Source organism: Octopus bimaculoides, chromosome 12 (assembly GCF_001194135.2).
Source record: "Octopus bimaculoides isolate UCB-OBI-ISO-001 chromosome 12, ASM119413v2, whole genome shotgun sequence".
Classification (NCBI taxonomy): Eukaryota; Metazoa; Mollusca; class Cephalopoda; order Octopoda; family Octopodidae; genus Octopus; species Octopus bimaculoides.
Window position 1 is genome coordinate 9842061 of NC_068992.1, and position 2425 is coordinate 9844485.

At 35.7% G+C, this 2425-nt stretch overlaps 1 protein-coding gene across 1 annotated transcript in view; it reads right to left on the reverse strand.

Annotated features, from left to right (window-relative positions):
- LOC106876776 (aldehyde dehydrogenase, mitochondrial) overlaps positions 1–1885 on the reverse strand; it is an 18728-nt gene extending 16843 nt beyond the window's left edge. The window contains exon 1 of the mRNA XM_014925483.2: positions 1602–1885. Within this exon, the coding sequence (XP_014780969.1) occupies positions 1602–1727 (126 nt within the window). The 5' untranslated portion in view covers positions 1728–1885. The remainder of the gene's footprint in view (positions 1–1601) is intronic.
- Positions 1886–2425: the final 540 nt, after the last annotated feature.

Sequence of the window (2425 nt, forward strand, 5' to 3'; positions counted from 1 at the left end):
TATTTGTAACTTTTTTTAAACAAGTAAGCGTCATTTTCTTGGAGAGGTGCGCTTCTAAAAGAGCGCCCTAAACTCTCAACTTCAGCAATTATGCTAATCAATTTTTACTCCTAAAGATGATGCGACAAGATGAAGAGGCAACGCTTGAAATGTAATGATTTCATACAGGTTGGGAGAAAATACGAGAAATCAGAAATTACTCACTTTACCCCGGTTACTAATTCTGCCCCACCCCCAACTTGAATGATGTTTGACGGTCACAGAACTTTTTGCTTAGGAGGTGGGGAAGGCAAGTTTCAATATTGGTCTACTTTTGGTGGTTTAGAATTTTCGTTTTACATTGTTATGAGAAAAGAGAAATTACTAGAACATTGTTATTATTCAATACTGTTGTCCTTTAAATACTGTAACAAAGTCACTCATGACTAAAAAACCAAAATCCAACATACGCTAGAAATAGCAACCAAATCTCAAGGTTCACTGTAGTCTTTAAACGTACGGCGGAGTAGGACGATGGACATAGAGCTATACGGTAAACTTTGATATTTTTGGTCTTAGTGAAAATCGTAAGGATAAAAGTACTAAAATTTATCAGATAGGTATATTATTTAAGTGTCGGACTGAAAACAATTAATACAGAAAGATTGCTACGATAATAGAATTTTAAGAAAGTTGGGGGAGTGAATGAAATGTTCTTACAATCTTTGGTCCTGTATAATGTAAGAATTTTTTGCTTTTAATATGTTTTATAATTTTATTTTCGTTTTAATCTAACACCAAAATAGGATTCAACCTTAATATAGGTTATTCTTAGGTCTGAAAACATACCAACACAATGTTGGAAGGAAGTTTGTTTCCGTTAACATAGGTGGGGAGTGTTTTTGTTTGTCTTCTGTGAAAAAAAAGTTTGGAGAGAGTCATTTTGTTTTAATAACTTATTAACACACTCACCGGTTCCATTTACACTTTTTGTCCCTAAAATTTTCGTTGCTTCTCGCAACCTTTGAAGCAACGAAAATTTTTTTTAAAAAAGTAAAGGAGCAGAAATGGAACCGGTGAGTGTTAATTAATAAGGCATTAACACAGAATGACTCTCCAGCCACTACAAAGTATGCTACAACAAGCGAATTCACAAAAAGAATCTTGCAAATCAAATACAAAAACGAAATACACACAAACACATATTCAGGGATATACCGTATTTTAACAAGGACACCCCCCTAATTGGGGGAGCTTAAAAATTTGGAAAAAAGGAGGCATAACTATTAATTTTCCTGGAAGTTAAGAACAATTTAAGTCTATTCTGTTGGAATTTCCGAAAATTGTCCCCCACCCCCATTCCAAATTTTTGTATATTCGGATTCTACATAGTAAATACTATATGCATAGAACATTTCATTAAAAAATATTCATTTTTCTGAAAGTTATGACCTCCCAAAGTCTGGTGGGTAAAACCCTGTAGTTATGCCAAAAAGGCATACTATTCATGTATTCAATAATACTATTCATGTATAAGAAACTCCAATATTTTTAACGTAATTTTTGACAAAAAAACGAGTTCCTTACACACGTTAAAATACAGAATATGCTAAAAGTTTTACCTTAGACTGAGCGATGTCAGGGTTCGTTATAGGAGCTGGTATCCCCGCGTAACCAGCTTTGGATGATAGCATATACCACCGTAAAGGACAACGCGAAATGCTGCGCCAGGTTGATATTGAGAGCATGATGGCGTTACTGAGACTTGAAAGCAGAAGGAAAAGATTTAATTCTGGACATACATATATATAGAGAGGTGTGTGTGTTTTAATTGATTGGCAGACAAGAAATGTGTCGAAGGAGGAAAACAATTAAAAGAAAGGGGAGGCTGGAGGAAAGATAAAGAGAGTCTGGTATTGAACGAGTAAAGGTTGAAATAGAAGGAGGAGATAGAGAGGAATGGATGGAGAAGAAAAGGACGAATGAGATGATGGGAGGGGGTATTAGTGGGAGGAGTTACACAGGGTTTGTTTATCAAAAGCGTTTCGTTTGAGGCTATTTACACTGAAAACACACTAGAAATTTGTAGCTTGATCGACTCGACCTGACACCCGAAGCTACCCAGCCGTGACACTCCCGTCGTTTTAGCAATATTTAGCACCAAATGAGATACTTAGTGCTGCATTGATGTTTTTTTTTTTTTTTTTACCTTTCTCCTTTAAAAAAATTTTTTTGTGGACATTGAAATTAGACACTGAGGGAAAATGGGTGTAACTTTTTTATTTTTAAATTTTGACGATGTTTGTTTTCGATAATGTGTTCTATATGTCACGGTCATGCGATTCCCCCTAAAAAGATTTTGGACCACCCCCTCCCCTCCCCCATTGTTCTACATGTTCAGGTCGTACGAATAGCCTTCTCGCAACTTAGATGTGAAAATGAACGG